This window comes from Artemia sp. Qi Xiang Cuo, chromosome 19 (assembly GCF_049724085.1).
Source record: "Artemia sp. Qi Xiang Cuo chromosome 19, ASM4972408v1, whole genome shotgun sequence".
NCBI classification, from domain to species: Eukaryota; Metazoa; Arthropoda; class Branchiopoda; order Anostraca; family Artemiidae; genus Artemia; species Artemia sp. Qi Xiang Cuo.
Genome location: NC_142812.1, coordinates 33,433,693 through 33,456,525, shown reverse-complemented (window position 1 = coordinate 33,456,525; position 22,833 = coordinate 33,433,693). Strand labels below are relative to the sequence as shown.

General features: G+C 32.4%; 1 protein-coding gene across 1 annotated transcript in view; it reads right to left on the bottom strand.

Moving 5' to 3' along the window:
- LOC148940758 (thyroglobulin-like) overlaps positions 1-22,323 on the bottom strand; it is a 53,337-nt gene extending 31,014 nt beyond the window's left edge. The window contains exons 1-2 of the mRNA XM_089104844.1: positions 22,126-22,323; positions 6,383-6,586 (exon numbers count right to left, since the gene is read on the bottom strand). Of these exons, the coding sequence (XP_088960970.1) occupies positions 6,383-6,586; positions 22,126-22,312 (391 nt within the window). The 5' untranslated portion in view covers positions 22,313-22,323. The remainder of the gene's footprint in view (positions 1-6,382; positions 6,587-22,125) is intronic.
- Between the last annotated feature and the right edge of the window lie 510 nt (positions 22,324-22,833).

Here is a 22,833-nt window from a genome sequence, read left to right as displayed (position 1 = left end):
TATATATATATATATATATATATATATATATATATATATATATATATATATATATATATATATATATATATATATATATATATATATATATATTGGTTAACAGAGATTATTCGTTAACAGGAGGTAGATATTGAGGAGGTTGCACATGTGTTAAAGAAATTGGATGGAGGAACAGTTCCTGGAATTGATGGAATTCCAACTCGTTTATATAAAAAGTTTTCAAGTTTATTTATGCCAATTTTTATACTGCTGTTTAATAGTATGCTTTCATCAGGAATTTGGGTTTCAAGATGGAAGACGTCTTTAATTTTACCGTTATTTAAAAAAGAGGATCCGAGGTTGCATTGCAATTATAGGCCTATAGCTCTGGTACCATGTTTTAGTAAGATTCTAGAGAAATTGATTGATAATAGGCTAGCTAATTGGTTAAAGAATAATCGAATAATTCGTGAGGAACAAGGTGGATTCAGGGAAGGATATAGCACAATTGACAGTTTATTTGTACTTAAGGCGTTGATAGAAAAGTATAGTAGACGTAAGAGTAATTTATTGGTAGCTTTCGTAGATTTTGAGAGAGCATTCGATAGTGTTGATAGGATTTTGTTGTGCGTAGAATTGTTGAGGATAGGACTGCCCCGGATTTTTGTTCGACTGTGTGATATGTATAGGCTAACAAGAGGAATGGTTAAGGTGGCAGGGAAAGGGTTTTCGGATTTGTTTAGTTGCGAAGTAGGAGTTAAACAGGGAAGCACCTTGTCACCGAAGCTATTTTGTTTATATATTAATGATATTGTTGAGTTTTTTGAGGAAAAATGGGAGCCAACAGTGAGTTTAGGAAATTTAGCCTTGTCTCTGTTGTTATTTGCAGATGATGCGGCGCTGATAGCTAGAAGCGCCAAAGATTTACAAATATTGCTGAACATATTAGACGTTTATTTGGAAAAAAAAAGAAAATGAGATTAAATATCCAAAAGGCTGAAATTGTAGTTTTTGGGACAAATAAAAATAATGATAAATTTTTATTTAAGGATATTGAGTTGAAAAAAGTACAACTTTTGAGTATTTAGGGTTTGTATTAAATAATAAAGGAAATTGGAAGGATCATGTGAAAGAAATGGTGGGTAGAGGTAAAGCGGTTTCTTCAGCAGTTTTAAGGAATTCAGCTTTAAATGAAATTAAAAATATTAAAATGCATAAGTATTTATTTTAATCGAAAATTCGCCCTACTATTCATTATGGTGCGGAGCTTTGGGGATATGAGGTGATCCCGCAGTTAGAAATGGTTCAACTCCAATATTATAAAAGATTGGTTAGGGTAGGCCTACATGCTACAACTCATACACAGGCTCTTAAGGGAGATCTAGGTTTGTTTTCGCTGCATAAAGAAAAGGTTACTACAAGTAGTAAAATGTTGGCTGAAAATTGTCCAACTACCAGATGAGAGGCTTATGAAAGCCGCATATTTTGAATTATTGCAGCAAGGTAGAAAAAGATCGTGGCCTTTCCATGTTAAAGCCCTCCTTGATAAAGCCGGACTTTCATACGCTTGGAATGAAGGTCTTGGTCCAACAGGCGATCCAGAGGAAATTTATTGGTAGCTAAAACATATAAAGGAGGATCAAGAGATCCAACTCTGGCATGAACAGATTCGAAAATCTGAAACCTTGCGCCAGTATTATAAGATAAAAGAGTCTTTTGGACTAGAATATTATTTTAACCTGAATTTGCCAGCGGAAAACTTGCGTCTGGGGTTCCAGGTCCGAACGAACGATTTGCCCTTAAAAAGTAGATTAAAAGTATTTAATGAAATGCTCCGGGCCCGATATATATATATATATATATATATATATATATATATATATATATATATATATATATATATATATATATATTTATGTATTTATATATATTTCATATTGTTTACATTGAAAATAAAGTTTTCTAAAGAAAAGTAAAAGCTAAATTAAACCAAAGATGAGTAGGCCAAACTTAACTATCCCAAGCTTAAAACGAACACAAATCACTGTCAATTAATAAATGAGACGGAAAAGGAACAGAAATTACCAAAAACAGAAAAAGGACTAACGTCCATTAAGTTTTTCAAAAGTCAGAACGTCATTTACAATTTAGGGCCAATTTACCATTATATTTTACTAATAACAAGATTTAATTAGAGCTAATCTGAAGGAATCAGAGTATTTCATAGAATTTTTTCAGCCAATAAGAAAACCTTCCTTACTTTCAATTGAAAAAATTTGTTTTTCCATTTGATTTTTGATCGTTCTTCACATAATACCAGAAAATCTGGTTCCCCTCCATGAAAAATTCCCATTGCTAACGAGAAACTCCTCCTTGGAAAGTTTCTCCCACATAGAATAGCTCCCCCTTGTCTTGAAATTTCCCTCCGGACAATTTGATCCTCGCTGGAATTACTCGTCGTAAAATTTTTTACGGACAACTCTACTTGAAAAATTATCCTTACCATACTTTCATTTGAAAACACTTTAATTTATAATAGTTTTCCAAATCATCCGGAAAGCCCCTTCCATAGAACATTTTTCCAGGACTCCTGCTTCAGGGGAAAGTTCCCCCTCCAGCGGAAATCCCCCAAAAAATGCTCTAGGCAATTCCGACCCTGCTGAAAATTTTCCCCGGAACATTTTCACATGCAAAATTGAGTAGATGAAGAGAAAGTAAGACAAATAAAACGGATTTTGTATAGGAATTCTGATAAATCCTCCCGGTAAAAAGTTTCCCCAGAAAATTTCACTCCCGGAAATATCCCTCTCCACGGAAAATTATCCCTGTGGAAACTCACCCCAGCAGAAATCCCCCCCCCGAAAAATTTCTGAATGCTCATACTTTCCAATAATAAATACTATGTTTAAATTTCGCAAATTTAACAACTTAAAGCCCTTTCCCCGGAAGATTTGGGGAGTAATGTTATCCCCAAGGACATAATTATTGGATCTTTCAACTATGCTGAACAAAATGACTATCTTAAAACTTTCATAGAACGACTTTGGGGAAAAAGAGGCGAGGGAGGGGGTCTAGTTGCCTCGAATCTTTTTGGTCATTTAAAAAGGACACTAGAACTTTTAATTTTTTTTCGAGTAAACCTCTCCCAATATTCTAGGATCACTGGGCTGATATCTAATAGTGTGATTTTCGTTAAGATTACTCGACGGTTAAGGTGTGTTATGCCATCTTTTTCGAAAATTAAACAAAAAAAAAAGTTTTTTTTAACTGAAAGTAAGGAACGACGTTAAAACTTAAAACGAACAGCAATTATTCTGTATATGAACGGGGCTGTCCCCTCCTCAACGCCTCGCTCTTTACGCTAAAGTTTTTTTATTGTTTAAAAAAAATAGATTTGTGGGAAAGTAAAACTTTAGCGGAAAGAGCGAGGCGTTGTGGAGGGGACAGCCCCTTTCATATACGGAATAATTTCTGTTCGTTTTAAGTTTTAACGTCGTTCCTTACTTTCAGTTAAAAAAATTTGTTTTTTTTGTTTAATTTTGAACATTTTTGAATTAATGCAGGTTTTGATTTTGGCTCACCGTACATGAATAATAAAAAAAAAAAATTGAATATTAATTTTACTTTTATTGGGTTAAATGGCTTTCTCGAAACCTGTTTAATTTTTCGAAACTTGTTTATCGAAACTTGTTTAATTACCAATTAACTTACGTAACGAACCTCTATATTCTTATATTTTTAATACGTATATTAGTGGTTTCGCCCCCTAGTCAATACCTTGCTCTTTAAGCTAAAGTTCGAATTTTGTTCCAATTCTTTAAAAATGACCCCTTAATCACAAATGCCGTTAATTAGAATAAATAGCTCTTATGAAAGTACTAAATAATTTTTGGCTTAAAGAGCGAGGTATTGACTAGGGGATGAAGCCAATCATATACATAATGTTTTCTGTCGTTTTAAGTTTTGATGTTGCTCCTTACTTTCAGTTAAAAAACTTTTTTTTTTTTATATATAATTTCTGATCTTTTTTTTAAATAATTCTGGGAAATCCGGCGCCCCCTTCATAGCAAGGTCCCTTCTCCCATGAAAACTTCCTTCATGGTGAGATCCTCCCACACAACCCCTGACCCACTCCCCCCTACTACCCGAAAAAATCCCCTCTGGAAACGTCTGTATACTTCCCAATAACCAATACTATATGTTAACATTGGGTAAAATTCATAAATTTCAGCCCTCCCCCTGGAGAATTTAGGGAACTAAGTCATCCTAAAAGACATAGTTATCATATTTTCGACCATGCTGAACAAAATTGTTATCTTAAAATTTTGATCGGGTGACTTAGGGAAAAAAATGAGCGTGGGAGGGGGCCTAGTTGCCCTCCATTTTTTTTAGTCACTTAAAAAGTTCAATAGAACTTTTAATTTTCGTTCAAATAAGCCCTCCCACGATATTCTAGGACCACTGGGTCGATGCGATCAACCATGGGAAAATAACAACAAACAAACAAATAAACACGTATCCGTGATTTCTTATCTATCAAAAAATATATCATTACATATTTTTGCATATAAGAGTTTGGTAGATCCGAAGTAGAGTCCATTGATGCTCTGTTCAGGGCGGCGTGGTTGTTAGTGAAAATCTCGGGTTTTTAGGGGGTCGTTTCTCCTTTTTTTGAAAATCAGCCAAATGTTCTCAGGCGCGTAACTTTTGATAAGTAGGAATAAACTTGATGAAACTTATATATTTGAAATCAGCATTAAAATCTGATTCTTTTGATGTATCTATTGGTATCAAAATTCCGTTTTCTACAGTTTCGGTTACCATTGAGCCGGGTCGCTCCTTACTTACAGTTCGTTACCACGAACTGTTTGATAAGGCAAATTTCCTTGGGCTCGTAGCCTTTGATGGGTAACACTGAATGGAACTTATATATTTGGAATCAGCATAATAAGCCGATTTTTTGGATACAAACAAAAAATTAAACAAAAATGTTTTATGTATAAAGTACAAATAACACGTCTTAGAGGACGTTTTTAAGTCTTAGAGGGCGTTGGCCCTAATCCTGTTTATAGTAATTTCTGTCCGTTTTAAGTTTGACTCGCATTTATTCATTGATAGCAATTTCTGCTCTTTAAGTTATTATATGGCTTTATTTCTGCTCCTATTTGGTTTACATTAGCTATTTACTTTTCCTTAGATAAAAATTAAGAAAATAGCTTTTTTTAATTAATTTCTGTTCATTTTTATTTGACCCTGTTTTTTTTGTCAATTAAAGACACATCTGCGAAGTTTTTTTTTTCAGTTTTCCTACTTACGAATTATGATTTCAGTCTACTATTTATATTTTGACCAAAACCTTACAATTCATGACAAATTAGTTCACTGGTCTCGTTAACAGCCCCTGAAAGTTTCAACTTAGAATCCCTTACCGTTCCTGAGATAGAATAAATACACAATTTCGACGATCTGGATGCTCATACTGTCTTTTGATTTAGTTCGACATCTCTCTCAAAATTTCACAGAAACTTTCAACTAAATTACCTTAGCTGATCCTGAGGCATTGCAGATAAGCTATTTTGACAATCTGGATGCGACTCGTAAAAACGTAATAAACATGCATATAAAAATTTTTGACGATTTTTTTGTTTTTTACCCCTCCCCTCCCCCCTCCAAAAAAAAGAACATCCCGGATACACCCTTGATTTTAGACATCTTTATGACAACCTGGATAAACGCAATGTCTTCCAATTTAGTTCAACATCCCTTTCATAATGCCCTGAAAGTTTCATCTTGATGTTCTTTGCCGTTCCTGATATACTGCAGATACGCCCTTAGGACAACATGGATGTATATAATGTATTCAGATTTACTTCAGAAATCCCTTAACATTCTCAGGAAATTTTACCTTAATATTCTTAGCCTTTTGTGGCACCCACCATCAAACATGCCCCATTTTACCAAAAAAACAACAACAAAAAAACACTATAATATGTAAATATTGGAAAGCATGTACGATTTACAGCCCTTGCTCCAGTAGCTGTGGGGGTCATGTCATCCCTGGTGGCATAGCTATTAGACTTTTCGACTATTGTGTACAAAATGGCTATTCCAGATCTTTGATCAGATACCTTTGAGAGTCTAGTTGGCTAAATGTTTTGCAACATCCCCACCCAATCAAATTTATTAGCCAATACTCATCATATTTCCCATCTCTTTGATGTTATGCCTGAAATATTACAATATTTCCACATTCGCACATAAAATGAAAACTCCTTCTAGCATGCGTAGTCAAATATTGTCCAAGACTAAGACCCTTCTTTTTTTAACATTCTCGAGTATATTTCTTATTTCAGGCAATCCAAGAGGCATTATCTCTAACAGTCTCAGAAAAAAAACAACTTACCGAAAGTTCCCTTTCCACAGACTCCTAGTTCGCATTTATACCCAGCAAGACATTTTGTTCCTTGGATTACTGTGGGAGGAGACCCAAAGTTAGCATTACTGTCTGAAGTTCTACCGTAATAAACTTCTGCATCATCCCCGTTACCGCTTTCACCAAAATCATTATAGAGGTCCTCGCCACTTTCAGTACATTCTTCACTCTCGCCTTAAAAGAAAAACAAAATAAAAATACAGTTCAGAAATAATTGTGTTATGGTGGCATGTCACTTTTCGGCCAAATTCGATACCGCAAAGACAATTTCTGCTTTTCAGAGGCATCAGTGTTTCCGACAGGGCTTGAAGTCAAAAATAGTTGAACTTTAGACCAAACGATTCATAAAATGTGCAGAATTTTCCAAATAAGGGCTCATGGGAAAGGAAGTTACGGAAATTTATAGTGATAGATCTGGATGAAAGTTCGTTTGTTACTATATTATCAACAAATACTTCTCGTTTAGCTATACAAACAAGACATCCCTTTAAAATGAAGCTGCCTTCCAGATACTGGATTTAGTTCTTCTTTTGTAGTTGAAATTGGTGTTATCATAAGGAGCTAATATGTTTTCAATTACAATGATTTCTTCGAGAAAATCTGTTTTGAATCTATTTAATTATTTTTTGTTTGTTTGTTGTAATGATTCATCGTTCCTAAATTTGAACATGTTTGTGAGGAATATTGAAAAGAACACCCATACCCAGATGAAATTCAAGTATTTTCGACTAGTACTCAGAACTTCTATATTGCATTGAACACTAATATTACAGATATTGTATTATTGCCTTTTTTAAAACTAATGAAAACAATTAAACCGTTCAGCGCTGTACGCTCAACTCAGCAGCTATACGTGGTGCTAGTTGTTGTTGACTCATATAGAAGTCAAGTTGAAGAGCCAATTCCCTTCAGTTCAGTCTTTTATTGACCCTGGACATGTCTTTAAGACCGTAGAACGTAATTACAAGTTCTTGCAGAAGATAGAAGTAGTAATCAAGGTTATACTTCTGCTGCCCCTATAGCAATCTCCATGTTATTCTGATGCCCCTATAGCAATTTCTACATTATTCTATAGAAGCTTGACACCTTTTCAAAGAGAATCAGAGCTCCCTCACATGACCTTCTGGATTTGCTTAGACGTATAGCAATTTCAACGTTATTTGCTTGCGTCTCTACACCTTTTCAAAGAGATTCAGAGCTCCCTCACATAATGGAATTTGAGGGTCGATAAAGTGAAATTATGTCACTATTCTAGTTTTTCTAAACCGGTATTTGCTTGCCTGTATAGGACCATGCTATTTGCTTGGCCCAATAGCAATTCCCATGTTATTTGCTTTTTTTTTTTGTTATTAAAAAATTGGACACTATACTCAGAATTATTTGATTGACATTGAAAAAAGGGATAATGAGATTTGCAAATTGGACACTATGAACGATATTAATTAATGTTTTGAATAATAGGAGTGTGAATGATTCTAATTAGTGATTAAAGGGTTCATGATAAATTTTTTTTTGTGTAGTTTTTTTCGTTTTTGATTTATTGTTCGACTTTATGGCAAAAAAAAAACATTTTTGTATTTAATTAAATAAATCATAATCAAATTGCAAGTAAGTAATAAAATCTTATTGTTTTCACTTATTGGATACACAATACTGAAATAGTTTTGCTTATTTTTTTTTGTTATTAAAACATTGTACACTATACTCAGAATTATTTGATTGACATTTAAAAAGGGGTAATGAGATTTACAAAATGGACACTATGAACCATATTAATTAATGCTTTGAATAATAGGAGTGTGAATGATTCTAATTAGTGATTAAAGGGTTCATGATAAAACATTTTTTTTGTAGTTGTTTTCGTTTTTGCTTTATTGTTCGACTTGATGACAAAAAAAACATTTTGAAACTAAAGAAAACCTTAAAATTTAGTGAATTGTCAAACAATATCAAGATGTAATCTCTTATTTATACGTTATATCTTGGAAATTAAGCCTCTTCTTATCATTATTCTGCAATTCAAATGCTTAATACCCCAAGCATATGTGAGTCAAATTTCACTTGAAAGTGCTGGCGTATCTGATGAAATAATTAAGGTCGTCTGATCAATTTAATAAGGACACTTGATATCCTAAAAGTGTCTGATTCAAACTTTTACCTTTGAGACTCAACATTGTTGTTAGCAGAACCTGTATGTTTCTTCCAATGCTATTTGCCCCCCCCAAAGCTATTCTCAGGGTTTATGTCCCTTCCCATGCTAGTGTTGTCAATCAAAAGTTATGAGTTCGAGAAAAGAGCACTATAAAATTGCCTGATTATCAAAAAATATTATTAGTAGCATATCTGTGGTAATTACCAGGTCTATTTCTACAAACTACTAGAAAATTGCTAATAAGAATTACTAGAAGCAATGGACGGCAGAAACAACCACACAGCGAAGTATTTGAGGGGGCAGCCAAGTAGATTCTTGGTTTTCAACCGCAAAAGTAGAGAGACTCGGCCCCCCCCCTTTTTGAAGACTAAAACGTGTCATAACTTCACCAACTAGAATTTTTAAAAGCGTATCAAAACACTTTTTAAGAGGCCCTGAAAAAACATTGTATAAAAGTGCGGACGGGGAGGGGTATAAATAAAGCAAGTTATTCCCAATTGTTCAAAATATTCTATATTTTCAAATATTTCAATGTTTTCGGAAACTCGTTAAAGTTAAAGGCACACAGGGTTAAAGGATGAGTTGATTTTTTAAGGGAAACAAGAGGTATTTATTTTTAATCTGTTTTGTATTCAGAATTCTGTTTTTTTTTTAAATATTTAAATGTTTTTGGAAACTCGTTAAGGTTAAAGGTGCACATGGCTAAAGGATTAGAATATTTTTTAAGGGAAGTAGGAGTTTTTTTTTTGTTTTTATTCCGGTTTTGTGGTCAAAATTCTATTTTTTTTACATATTTCAATGTTTTTTCGTAAACTCACTAAGGTTAAAGGCGCATAGGGTTAAAGGATTACCTGAGACGAACTTTTCAATTGTATTAAACATCTCAAAACAATTACAGCACTACACAAGTAAAGAGTGATGAGTCTCATTGAATCATGACAAGAAATTGCTGACCTTAAAATTGAAATGGTAGGATTCGCCAACTTCTACACGATATATTCTTCCATTCATAATTTTATTAGGGAGACTCAGCTCATCTTAGATCTTGCTTTTTTAATGTTTTATACATTATATTTTATACATTAAGGGTACTGATATCTTTATCATTTCAATAAACAAAAGATATACTTAAATATTTCTCAAGTTCGAACGGATATTATCCGGTATATGCAACTCGAATTTCCCTCTATTTTTGATTATATTTTTACATATTTCAATGTTTTCGGAAAACTGGCTATGGTTATAGGTATGCAATGTTAAAGGATCAAACGTTTTTTAAGGGGAGTAGGATTTTTTTTTATTCGGTTTTTGTAGTTAAAATTCGATATTTTTACATATCTTAATGTTTTAGTATACTCACTAAGTTTAAAGGTGCAGAGGGTTAAAGGATTACGTGATTTTTTAAGGGGAGCAGGATTTTTTTTTCTGTTTTTTTTTTCACAAACAATACTGAGGAAAACCAATTTCCACTGTTTATCGACATTAAATTGTTAAGAAGGCTATTATTTCATTGAAATATGCATTTACATTTTTAATTTTCATGTTTTTGATTTTATATTGATGAAGAATTTAAACACAGCTTCAACTAGTTATTTTTTTTGTTCGGCCTAGATAAAAGGTCCAATATTTACTTAAAAAAAACTACCACTAATCAGTATCTATAAATAAATGAAACCCAAACCGAAAAGAAATTACAATAAATAATCGAGTCAAACTCAAAACGAGCAAAAATTAACACAAGTTGGGGGCAAAACTCCGCTATTTTCCCAAAGCCAGGGTGGGGGGTTGGAGATTAGGTGGGAGGATATTTCCATGGAAGGGCTTTAGATTTCCCAGAATTATTTAAAAAGCTTCCTCTGCTCATTAAACAAAAGTTTTGGATATTTTTTGTCAGTTTGTAGTTTACGCACTAATATCAATATCAGTAACGATTCTATTTAAACTTTCTCCACTTTTGTGTTAAATAAGTAGTTTCTGTATCTTTTAAAAGAGCTTTAAGGGGTTCGAGAGACTCAGTTGCCTGATTCCATGTGGACTTGCTTTACTTTGTGCCCATTAAAAACGAAATTTTTGTGCTAAATAAGTAGTTTCTGTATCATTTAAAAGAGGTTTAAGTAGTTTGAGAGACTCAGTTGCCTGATTACGTTTGAATTTATTTCGTGAAATGAAAGAATAGGAATATTTCAGGAGTGTCTTGTCGTGGTTTACCTTGTCACAGCTACATTCTCATGATTTTTCAAAGTTCACTTTGGATTTCTTTCGTTGAAATGCAAGAGTTGAAATATTTCAGTAGTGACTTGTTATACTTTACCTTGTAACAGTTGCATTCTCTAGATTTTTCGAAGTTCATTTTGAATTTCTTTCTTGAAATGCAAGAGTCATAATGATTCACTAGGGTTTTGCTGTGCTTTACCCTGTCACGGTTACCCTCTGATGGTTTTCATAGTTCATTTTGAATTTCTTTAATTGAAATGCAACAATTGGAATATTCTAGTAGTGTTTTGTTGTGCTTTACCTTATAAAAGTTACATTCTCTTAATTTTTCAAAAGTTCATTTTGAATTTCTTTCGTGAAATGCAAGAATCGGAATATCGTTTCTTCAACTGAAAGTAAGGAGCAACATCAAAACTTAAAAACGGACAGAAAATAGAGGCTGTTTCCAAAAGATTTAGGATTCATTAACTTTATTGTGGCCAGTCGAAAGCCATGAGTTTGAGAAAATTGCCTGATTATCAAAAAATGAAGAAACACCTTCCAAAAGTCGACAGGAATGGGATTGTCTTGAGGGGGGAATTTTCCGCGGAGGAGGTTGATGGTATTTTTACGTGAAAACAAAATCAACCATTCCCAGTCTCTCGCTATCAAAATTTGAATTATAAAAAAGTTTCTTCAGATGAAAATAAGAAACAACAACGAAACTGATAAGTGGACAAATTACAGAATTTGTTGCCACACGATTTATGATTCATTATCATTTTTCAACTTCATTTATTTTTTTCTTTTTGCACACATCCTAAAATGTCAGAATATGGTTATGGTTCTAACAATTGTGCTCTATGATTGGTCAGAGAAACGATGTAGCTTTCCCACTGGAGGTTTTATTACTCCTCCCCACAACGAATTCAAATAGTCTCAGGAATCGTCTCAATAGTCATAGCTCCATTCAACCTTGAGCGAAGGTTCATAAGTTTTATGAAGAATTTCTCCACTCAACAACTACATTAATAGCCTCCAAGATGATAGGACTGTATGACACAGAATTTATCGGATTAAAAAAATCATCTTGTGGTGTTATATTTGAATGCGCTTTTTTATTATTGTCTATGGATCTCGAAGATACTGACTGTTATCATTGGATAGTGAACTATAATCTGTTTGAGTATGATAAAAGCTTGTGGAGTACTACATTACGTCATATAAACAGACTGGGATTCTATGATAGAGTGATTACACCACTTAATAATGCTGGTCAGGAACTGAGAAATGTTCAGGAGGAAGTCAGTGAAATTTGCAGCTTTTTCGGGGTTGAAATACTCTACGTAAAGGTTAATGTACCTACAGATAAAGTTTTAATTCAAAAGTGTGACCCTAGGATTCCACTTTTCAATCTAGAAGAGTTTAAGTGTCCTAAATTTAAGGGGGTTATCATCTTCCTGCAGACAAGGTTAGTTTCTTCACGCAGTGGATACCTAAGGACATACCTGATCATGATAAATCCATAAGACATGGTAAAAAAAAACTATTCTATATCATGGGATCATCGTTTCTGGATGTTTAAGTGTGAACTCTAAGTACTATTTTTATGTAAATATGTTGTGTTTTTTTTTCTCAAAAAAATCTGTTAATACGTTTAAGCAATAAATATCTTTAAGCTTAATCCGTCTTTATTCTTTAGAATAGTTTTATTCATTTCATTAAATTATGAAGAAATTGTAAGTAAGTAACAATATCTTTCTAGAATTCGGTTCCTGAACACAATACATATATTTCATTCAAGAAATCATATCTAAATCGCAAACAAGTAGTAAACTCTTTATTTTTTTTCCCTATTAGATATGCAATACTGAAATTTCATTCAAGAAATTAGGAAGGAATTGTAAATAGGTAACACACTCATTCTTGAAGTCACCTCTTGTATACACAATGCAGAAATTTCATTTAAGAAATTATAAAAAATTGTAAGTAAGTATCAAATTCTTTCTTGAATTCGCCTCCTGGATAAATAAAAGACATTTCATTCAAAAAATTATGACAAAATTATAAGTAAGTAACAAACTGTTTCTTGAAATTACCTCTTGGACAAATAATGCAGAAATTTCATTTAAAAAATTATGAAAAAATTGTAAGCAAGTAACAAACACTTTCCTGAAGTCACCTGGTGCACAATGCAAAAAATTTCAATTTGAACATTATGAAAAAACTGTAAGTAAGTAGCAAAATCTTTCTCGAATTTACCTGTTGGTAAAACAAAAAGACATTTCGTTCAAAAGAGTACGACAAAAGTCCATGTAAGTAACAAACATTATTGATTTTACCTCTTGGAAATATAGTACAGATACTTCATTAAAGAAATTGTGAAAAAATTGCAAGTAAGTAACAAACTCTTTATTGTTTTCGCCTCTTGGATATACAATACGGAAATTTCATTCAATAAATTATGAAGGAATTGTAAGCAAGTAACAAACTCTTTCCTGAAGTCACCTCTTAGATACACAATGCAGAAACTTACATAAAGAATTTATGAAAAATTTTTAAGTAAGTTGCAAATTCTTTCTTGAATTCACCTCTTGGATAAACAAAAAAAGTCATTTCATTCAAGAAATTATGACAAAATTCTAAATAAGTAAAAAACCCTTTCTTGAATTCGCCATTGGGTTGCACAATACAGAAATTTAATTCAGGAAACTATGAATAACATCGCAAACAAACTCTTTCTTGAACTCGCTTCCTGGACAGACAATACAGCAATTTCAATCGAGAAATTATGAAAAAATTGTAAGTAAGTAGCAAACTGTTTCTTGAATTCTCCTCCTGGATGCACAATACAGATATTTCATTCAAGAAATTAAAAAAAAAAAATTGTAAGTAAGTAACAAACTCTTTCTTGAATACACCTCTTGGATACCCAATACGGATATTTCATTTAAGAAATTATGAGAAAATTCTAAGTAAGTAACAATCCCTTTCTTGAAGTCCCCTCTTGGATACGCAATACGATATGGAAATTTCATTCAAGAAATTTTGAGAAAATTTCAGGTAAGTAAAAATCTCTTTTTTGAGGTACCTTCTTGGATACGCAATACAATACGTATATTTTATTCAAAAAATCATAAAAAAAAGGAAAGTAAGTAACAAGATCTTTATTGATTTCACCTCTTGGATACAAAAAAAAGACATTTCATTCAAGAAATTATGACAAAATTCTAAGTCAGTAAAAAACTCATTCTTGAATTCGCCGTTTGCATGAACAATACAAAAATTTGATTCTATGGGGCCTCTACACAAGACTAAACACGTTTTGAAACTACATTCTATTTGATTGACTTTCCTCGGTACCTTTCCAAACGAGCAGGGACTCGCCACTGGTTCTCACACATTACAAAAAAATGAGCATTACGAACGAGGATTCCCCACATAACTTTGTTTCATTTCCATGTTATCAACCAGACTGTTTTTTAGACAACACCCATTTTAGGGGCCAATCAGAGACAGCGGAGGTTGCTCAATATACGATAACTTGATTGGTGATTGGTTACACACCGCGACGGCGCATACATTGTGAGAGAGACATGCAAAGTCGACATAGCTTTATTTCATTTTTTAAGGTTAATTTAAACGAGGTTACGTGCACGCACGTAACCTCGTCTAAATTAACCATAAAAATTAAATTAAGCTATGGCGACTTTGCATGTCTCTATCACTATGTATGCGCCGTCGCGGTGTGTAGCCGATCACCAATCAAGTTATCGTATATTGAGCAACCTCCTCTGTCTCTGATTGGCCCCTAAAAATGGGTGTTGTCTAAAAAAACAGTCTGGTTGAAAACATGGAGTTGAAACAAACTTGTGTGGGGAATCCCCGTTCGTACTGCTCACTTTTTTGCAATGTGTGGGAACCAGTGGGGAATCCCCGCTTGAATGAAATGAAATGTCTTGAATGAAATGTCTTTTTTATTTATCCAGGAGGCGAATTCAAGAAAGAATTTGCTACTTACTTACAATTTTTGATAATTTCTTAAATGAAATTTCTGCATTATGTATACAAGAGGTGACTTCAATGATGAGTGTGTTACCTATTTACAATTCCTTCATAATTTCTTGAATGAAATTTCAGTATTGTGTATCCAATAGGTGAAAACAATAAAGAGTTTATTACTTACTTGCGATTTTATTATGATTTCTTGAATTAAATATCTGTACTGTGTCCAGGAAGCGAATTCAAGAAAGCTATTGTTACTTACTTACAATTTTTTCATAATTTAATGAAATGAATAGAACCATTCTAAAGAATAAAGACGGGTTAAGCTAAAAGATAATTATTGCTTAAACGTATTAACAGATTTTTTTTGAGAAAAAAAAACACAACATATTTACATAAAAATAGTACTTAGAGTTCACACTTAAACATCCAGAAACGATGATCCCATGATATAGAATAGTTTTTTTTTACCATGTCTTATTGATTTATCACGATCAGGTATGTCCTTAGGTATCCACTGCGCGAAGAACCCAACCTCGTCTTCAAGATGGTGATAACCCCCTTCAAATTTAGGACACTTAAACTCTTCTAGATTGAAAAGTGGAATCCTAGGGTCACAATTTTGAATTAAAACTTTATCTGTAGGTACATTACCCTTTACGTAGAGTGCTTCAACCCCGAAAAAGCTGCAAATTTCACTGACTTCCTCCTGAACATTTCTCAGTTCCTGACCAGTATTATTAAGTGGTGTAATCACTCGATCATAGAATCCCAGTCTGTTTATATAACGTAATGTAGTACTCCACAAGCTTTTATCATACTCAAACTGATTATAGTTCACTATCCAATGATAACATTCAATTTCTTCAAGATTCATAGACAATAATAAAAAATCACATTCAATTATAACACCACAAGATAATTTTTTTAATCCGATAAATTCTGTATCATACAGTCCTATCATCTTAGAGGCTATTATTTTAGTTGTTAAGTAGAGAAATACTTCATAAAACTTGTATACCTTCGATCAAGGTTGAATGGAGTTATGACTAGTGAGATGAGTCCTAAAACCATCTGAATTCGTTGTGGGGAGGAGTCATAAAACCTCCAGTGGGAAAGCCACATCGTGTCTCTGACCAATTATAGAGCACAGTTGTTAGAACCATAAGCATATTTTGACATTTTAAGATATGTACAAAAAGAAAAAAATAAATAAAGTTGAAAAATGATAATGAATCCTAAATCTTTTGGAAACAACCTCTATTTTCTGTCGGTTTATAAGTTTTGTTGTTGTCTCTTATTTTCATTTGAAGAAACATTTTTATAATTTAAAGTTTGATAGTGGGAGACTGGGCTTGGTTGATTTTGTTTTCACGTAAAAATACCATCACCCTCCTCCGCGTAACATTCCCCCCTCAAGACAACCCTAGGCCTTACAAATTTTGGAAGATGTTTCTTCATTTTTTGATACTAAGGGAATTTTATACAGCTCATAGCTATTGACTAGCAACATTGAAGTTAATGAATCCTAAATCTTTTGGAGACTGCCTCTATTTTCTGTCCGTTTTAAGTTTTGATGTTGCTCCTTACTTTCAGTTGAAGAAACGATATTCCAATTCTTGCATTTCACGAAAGAAATTCAAAATGAACTTTTGAAAAATTAAGAGAATGTAACTTTGATAAGGTAAAGCACAACAAAACACTACTGAAATATTCCAACTCTTGCATTTCAATGAAAGAAATTCAAAATGAACTATGAAAATCATCAGAATGTAACCGTGACAGGGTAAAGCACAACAAAACACTACTGAAATATTCCAACTCTTGCATTTCACGACAGAAATTCAAAATGAACTTCGAAAGATCAAGAGAATGTAACTGTGACAAGGTAAAGCATAACAAGTCACTACTGAAATATACCAACTCGTGCATTTCAACGAAAGAAATCCAAAGTGAACTTTGAAAAATCATGAGAATGTAGGAGTGACAAGGTAAACCACGACAAGACACTACTGAAATATTCCAATTCTTGCATTTCACGAAAGAAATTCAAACGGAATCAGGCAACTGAGTCTCTCAAACCCCTTAAAGTTCTTTTAAAAGATACAGAAACTATTTATTTAGCAAAAAAAATTCGTTTTTAATGTGCAAAAATATAAGAAAAACCACATGGAATCAGGCAACTGAGTCCCTCGAACCCCTGGCACCTATTAGTAAAGATAGAGAAATTGCTTATTTAACACAAAGTGGAGAAAATTTAAATAGAATCGCTACTGACATTGATATTAGTGCGTAAACTACGAACTGACAAAAATATCCAAAACTTTTGTTTAATTAGTAGAGGAAGCTTTTTAAATAATTCTGCGAAATCCAGAGCCCTTCCATGGAAATATCCTCCCACCTAATCCCCGACCCCCCACACTGGCCTTGGGAAGACATAGGGGTTTTGCCCCCAACTTATGTTAATTTCTGCTCGTTTTGAGTTTGACTCGATTATTTATTGTAATTTATTTTCGGTTTGGGTTTCATTTATTTATAAATGCTTATTAGTGCTAGTTTTTTTTTAAGTAAACATTGGACCTTTCATCTATGCCGAACAAAAAAAATAACTAGTTGAAGCTGTTTTTAAATTCTTCATCAATATAAAATCAAAAACATGAAAATTAAAAAGTTAAATGCATATTTCAATGAAATAATAGCCTTCTTAACAATTTAATGACGATAAACTGTGTAAATTGGTTTTCCTCAGTATTTTTTGGGAAAAAAAAACAAAAAAAACTCCTGCTCCCCTTAAAAAATAGCGTAATACTTTAACCCTGTTCACCTTTAACCTTAGTAAGTTTACTAAAACATTAAGATATGTAAAAATATAGAATTTTAACTACAAAAACCGAATAAAAAAAAAATCCTACTCCCCTTAAAAAACGTTTGATCCTTTAACGTTGCATACCTATAACTATAGCGAGTTTTCCAAAAATATTGAAATATGTGAAAATATAATCAAAAATAGAGTGAAATTCGAGTTGCATATAACGGATAATATCCGTTCGAACTTGAGAAATATTTAAGTATATCTTTTGTTTATTGAAATGATAAAGATATTAGTACCCTTAATATATAAAATATAATGTATAAAACATTAAAAAAGCAAGATCTAAGATGAGCTGAGTCTCCCTAATAAAACTATGAATGGAAGAATATATAGACTAGAAGTTGGCGAATCCTACCATTTCAATTTTAAGGTCAGCAATGTCTTGTCATGATTCAATGAGACTCATCACTCTTTACTTGTGTAGTGCTGTAATTATTTTGAGATGTTTAATACAATTGAAAAGTTCGTCTCAGGTAATCATTTATACCTATGCACCTTTAACCTTAGTTAGTTTACGAAAAAACATTGAAATATGTAAAAAAAAATAGAATTTTGACCACAAAACAGGAATAAAAACAAAAAAAACTCCTACTTCCCTTAAAAAATATTCTAATCCTTTATCCCTGTGCACCTTTAACCTTAGCGAGTTTCCAAAAACATTTAAATATGTAAAAAAAAAATAATAGAATTTTGACTACAAACAGAATAAAAATAAAAACCTTCTGTTTCCCTTAAAAAAATCAATTGATCCTTTAACCCTGCATGCCTTTAACTTTAACGAGTTTTTGAAAAACATTGAAATATTTAAAAATAAAGAATATCTGGAACAATTGGGACTTACTTGCTTTATTTTTCCTCCTCCCCTTCCACACTTGTATACAATATTTTTTCACGGCATCTTAAAAGAGTTTTGAGACACTTTTTAAAATTCTATTGGGTGAATTTATGACACGTTGTAGTCTACAAAAAGGGGGGGGGGCAGAGTCTCTCTACATTTGCAGGTGAAAACAGAGAATAAACATGGTTGCCCCCCTCAAATACTTCGTTGTGTGGTTTTTTATACCATCCCAATCGCTTCTAGTAATTCTGATTAGCACTTTTATAGTAGTTTGTAGAAATAGACCTGGTAATTACCACAGATATGCTACTAATAATATTTTTTGACAATCAGGCAATTTTATAATGCTCTTTTCTCGAACTCATCACTTTTGATTGACAACACTAGCATGGGGAAGGGACAAAAACCCTTAGAAGAGCTTGGGGGGGCAAATAGCATTGGAAGGAACATAAAGGTTATGCTAACAACAATATTGATGCTCAAAGGTAAAAGTTTGAATCAGACACTTTTAGGATATTGAGTGTCCTTACTAAATTGATCATACGACCTAAATTATTTCATCAGATACGCCAGCACTTTAAAGTGAAATTTGACTCGCATATGCTTGGGGTATTAAGCATTTGAATTGCAGAATAATGATAAGAAGAGGCTTAATTTCCAAGATATAACGTATAAATAAGAGATTACATTTTGATATTGTTTGACAATTTACTATATGTTAAGGTTTTCTTTAGTTTCAAAATGTTTTTTTTGTCATCAAGTCGAACAATAAAGCAAAATCGAAATTAACTACAAAATTTTTTTTTTATTATGAACCCTTTAAACACTAATTAGAGTCATTCACACTCCTATTATTCAAAACAATAATTAATATCCTTCATAGCGTCCAGTTTGTAAATCTCAAGACCCCTTTTTAAATGTAAATCAACTAATTCTGAGTATATTATAAAATTTTTTAATAACAAAAAAAAAATAAGCAAAACTATTTCAGTCTTGTGTATCAAATTAGCTAAAGAAATAAAGAGTTTATTACTTACTTGCGATTTTATTATTATTTATTTAATTAAATACAAAAATTTTTTTTTTGTCATGAAGTCAAACAATAAATCATAATAAAAAACAACTACAAATTTTTTTTTATCATGAACCCCTTAATCACTAATTAGAATCATTCACACTCCTATTATTCAAAGCATTAATTTATATCGTTCATATTGTCCAATTTGCAAATCTCATTACCCCTTTTTAAATGTCAATCAAATAATTCTGAGTATAGTGTCCAATTTTTTAATAAGAGACGCAAGCAAATAACGTTGAAATTGCTATACGTCTAAGCAAATCCAGAAGGTCATGTGAGGGAGCTCTGATTCTCTTTGAAAAGGTGTCAAGCTTCTATAGAATAATGTAGAAATTGCTATAGGGGCATCAGAATAACATGGAGATTGCTATAGGGGCAGCAGAAGTATAACCTTGATTACTACTGATAGATACGACAATAGGTTATTTCTTGACATATTTATTCGAGACAAATACCAAATGCTTCAGCCAAAGGCACTACCCCTGTTATTTGAATGGCTAATTTTCCTTTCAAGTTCCATCACCGAACTAAAATCTAACCAAGTGCTCGTAAAAAAATACGGTAAAAAATATTTGGATTAAATTGAAAGTGCAACATCAAGCCTAGATGAGATTAAAAGTAAACCCAGAGAAACCGTAAAAATTGTTGGTCTCTCAGCAGGCTAAAACTGTTGTTTAGCCTGATAAACTTTGTTATGACCTTAAAGAATTTTTTTTTATTGCTGACAGTCTTGTGACATTCATGTGAACAGTATTTTTCTTGAAGAAAAAAAGAACAAAGCAATGGTAAACTTTCCGGAGGTATTAGGCTTGTCATATTTAATAATGAATAAGAATGTCCACATGCTTCAAATATTTTGATATTATTTTACATCAATATATTTTTATGTATATAGAGAGAAGTGACAGAATACATGGGTAATTTTGTTAACTAAAAAAAAAAAAAAAAAAAAAAAAAAAAAAAAAAAAAAAAAAACAGTATATGGTAAATGTAATGTTTCATTTAAGAGCTTTTTCCAAGTGTTCGGTGTTTTTTTTTTCAATGACCGTTTTTCCAAGTATTAAGTACTTTTATTACGTTAATGTATTGTTTCATTTAAGTGTTTTATGCTGATCGCTGATCAAAGTTTTTGTTATTTGCGCCTTTCATTTATGTTATTTTACTATGTTCATGACCGTATATTTGGCTTTAAAATATACTTCTCTTTCTATATATCTAATATGCAGAATACTTGTACCAAACATATTTTGCATTCAGACCCACTGTACTTTACCCCCCCCCCCCAAATATGCAAATCTATAGCCCAAGTTTATTTCTAAAGTAACGAAGAAACTAACGTAAAAACTGGTATGTTCTCGAATTTTACACAGCGTAAACTTGAGTGAGTGGCGCATAATACACAAATACCAAAATTCCCCCCCCCTAATAATGAATAAGAATGTCCACATGCTTCAAATATTTTGATATTATTTTACATCAATATATTTATATATATATAGAGAGAAGTGACAGAATACATGGGTAATTTTGTTAACTAAAAAAAAAAAAAAAAAAAAAAAAAAAAAAAAAAAAAAAAAAAAAAAAACAGTATAGGGTAAATATAATGTTTCATTTAAGAGTTTTTTCCAAGTGTTCGGTGTTTTTTTTCAATGACCGTTTTTCCAAGTATTAAGTACTTTTATTACGTTAATGTATTGTTTCATTTAAGTGTTTTATGCTGATCGCTGATCAAAGTTTTTGTTATTTGCGCCTTTCATTTATGTTATTTTACTATGTTCATGACCGTATATTTGGCTTTAAAATATACTTCTCTTTCTATATATCTAATATGCAGAATACTTGTACCAAACATATTTTGCATGCAGACCCACTATACTTTATCCCCCCCCCCCTAATATGCAAATCTATAGCCCAAATTTATTTCTAAAGTAACGAAAAAACTAGCGTAAAAACTGGTATGTTCTCGAACTTTACACAGCGTAAACTTGAGTGAGTGGCGCATAATACACAAATACCAAAATTCCCCCCCCCCTACGGAAATAAAAGAAATAAAACTCAAACAAAATTCTCAAATTTGGAAAGCTTTATTTTCCACGGTTTTTTTTTCCGGGGAGTGTTTTCAGCGCAGGGGGGTATTTTTCGCGGGGGTATTTTGCGGGGAGGGGGGAGTACTTGCATCTCGGTCCGGCTTTGTATAATGGTTCAGATAGGGAATGATCATACTGAATTATATTTATATACAGTGGCGGAGAGGCATTGTTACCGTATTATGCGCGAGCTGCCATGGGAATACCTAAATTTAAGTAAGTAAACCATCAATGGATCCAGTAGTTGATCTCCTATCCTTTTGGTAGCGGATTAATTTTATGCAATTTAGTTCATATTTGTACGAATGTGTCAGTCCACCAATGGGGTAATTATCCCTTTGGCTTGGGCAAAAGTAAATTGAAATTCTTGACTGCGAATCTCTAAAAATGATCACAAAAACTCTAGCTATCCATCCCCCTAATGAAAATCTGGATCACCACTGGGCGGAACAAACTATAAAAAGATAGAAAAAACTGAAAAACCTTACCAACTCTTCTGATACAAACTGGACAGCAATCACAAGGATATCCACCTTCAGGACTATATGATGTGTTTATTGGGCAATCAATGGGCTTGAAGTCATTAAAACATTTGACATTTGAACAATCTTCAGGACATTCTAAGCAATTTACATATTTAAACACCAAGCAAAATGCTAACAAGCTCACAAACATTTTGTTTTTGTTCTAAAGAAATATGAACTATCTCGCACAGATTGCTGAAAAATGTTTATCACTGATAAGATGTTTCTTATCTGAAAATACCAACACTTATGTCATGGCGTAACTTTGAAGTGGTCACATTTTAGCAGACTAAATTATTCTACCGTAGAAATAGTAACTGCTTAAGGATTGAGTTAATATAATTCATCGAGAATTAAATATCCTTAGTAGTAAATATAATTTGTTTTAAAACACGTTTTTAGAATAGACTGAAAAGTAGAAAATAATTGTTTTATCGAGAATCTGTGAAAACAAGGGCGCAAAACGGATTGGGCTTAATAACAAAGATATTCTGCCCCACGTTTTCGCTTTTACTAATAAATTCTTGAGAAAATAATTATTATTTTCTACTTTTTAGTTCAGTTTTAAAACGAGTTAAAAGATATATACAAATTCATTATTTCAGACTTTTAAAGTCTTCTCTGGGACTAAAAAACCCTTTTAATCTTCTCTAAGACAATAATTTATATTAT